At 33.9% G+C, this 1,076-nt stretch overlaps 1 protein-coding gene across 1 annotated transcript in view; it reads right to left on the bottom strand.

Moving 5' to 3' along the window:
* The window catches only part of BBS9 (Bardet-Biedl syndrome 9), a 784,410-nt gene that overhangs the window by 622,571 nt on the left and 160,763 nt on the right, over positions 1 to 1,076 (bottom strand). The window contains 1 exon segment of the mRNA XM_007953988.1: positions 41 to 125. Within this exon segment, the coding sequence (XP_007952179.1) occupies positions 41 to 125 (85 nt within the window).

Below are 1,076 nucleotides of genomic sequence, written 5' to 3'. Positions count from 1 at the left end.
GATATTACTGAAATTTTTAACTATAAATAAAGGGCCTTACCACTAGTCTTTTTCCAGAACCAAGTTTTTGCTGTTCAGTTTCTTGCCTTTTATCTGCATCCGTTGCAAAAGCAAGTACTTCGTATCTGTTTGAAAAATATAGAAAAACTGTGACTTCAATTTAAAATGTGTAAATTATTTCACACTTTAAAAGCACATAATCTATAAACCTTGTGAATCACTTCTTGTCTTTTAAAAACTATAAAATGTAATTGCATTTTATTGAATGATATTGTGACATGACTATGTAAAACCGACATGATAAAGAAATTAAAACCATATGTCCCAATTATTCAATATAGAAAAAGTAGGTCTGTACACTACCAAAGCATTCCCATTAGAAATTTATGTGATAAACATTAATACTCAATATTCAGGAAAGTTCTTAAACACCTAATAGAAAAAATTTTAAATAGTCAGCAACGCAAGGCAGCCTAATGTAATGGAAATTATGAATTTTGGGGGGAACAACAAAACCTTAGTTTAATCCCCAGCTAAGTCACCAACTAGCTAATGAATTTTGGCAAATTCATCAGTGTCTTATTTTCCTTATCTATAAAATGATAATAACTCTAACACAAACATTGTTAAAAATTTTTAACAAAGAACCTAGTTTAGTAGGTGGTATATATTACATGTTTAATTACTGATTGATAGATTGACATGTAAACAAATAGACATATACAGATACATATATAGATAAATATCAGTCACTTAGTAGTTCATCTAGGAGCTCTGGCAGCATAGTGCCTAAGGCATTTAACTGCTAACCAGAAGGCTGGTGGTTCAAACCCACCAGCCTCTCCTCGGAAGGAAGGTTGGACAATCTACTTCCATAACGATACTGCCTCGGAAATCCAAGGAGGGGTCGCTATGAGTAGGATCTGACTCGAAGGCAGTGAGTTTAATTTGGTTTGAAGTAGTTTATCTGGCACATGTAATAAATCCACAATAATGGATATTATGACTTTTCTAAGTATTTTGCCCCAGGGTTACAGGTGAGGAGAGACAACGCAGGGACGCCCAGAGTAGCAGGC

Source organism: Orycteropus afer, unplaced genomic scaffold (assembly GCF_000298275.1).
Source record: "Orycteropus afer afer isolate SDZICR_OR568_19922 unplaced genomic scaffold, OryAfe1.0 scaffold00422, whole genome shotgun sequence".
NCBI lineage: Eukaryota > Metazoa > Chordata > Mammalia > Tubulidentata > Orycteropodidae > Orycteropus > Orycteropus afer.
Note: the sequence above shows the minus strand (reverse complement) of the source record. Positions and strands in the feature narration are given on the sequence as shown.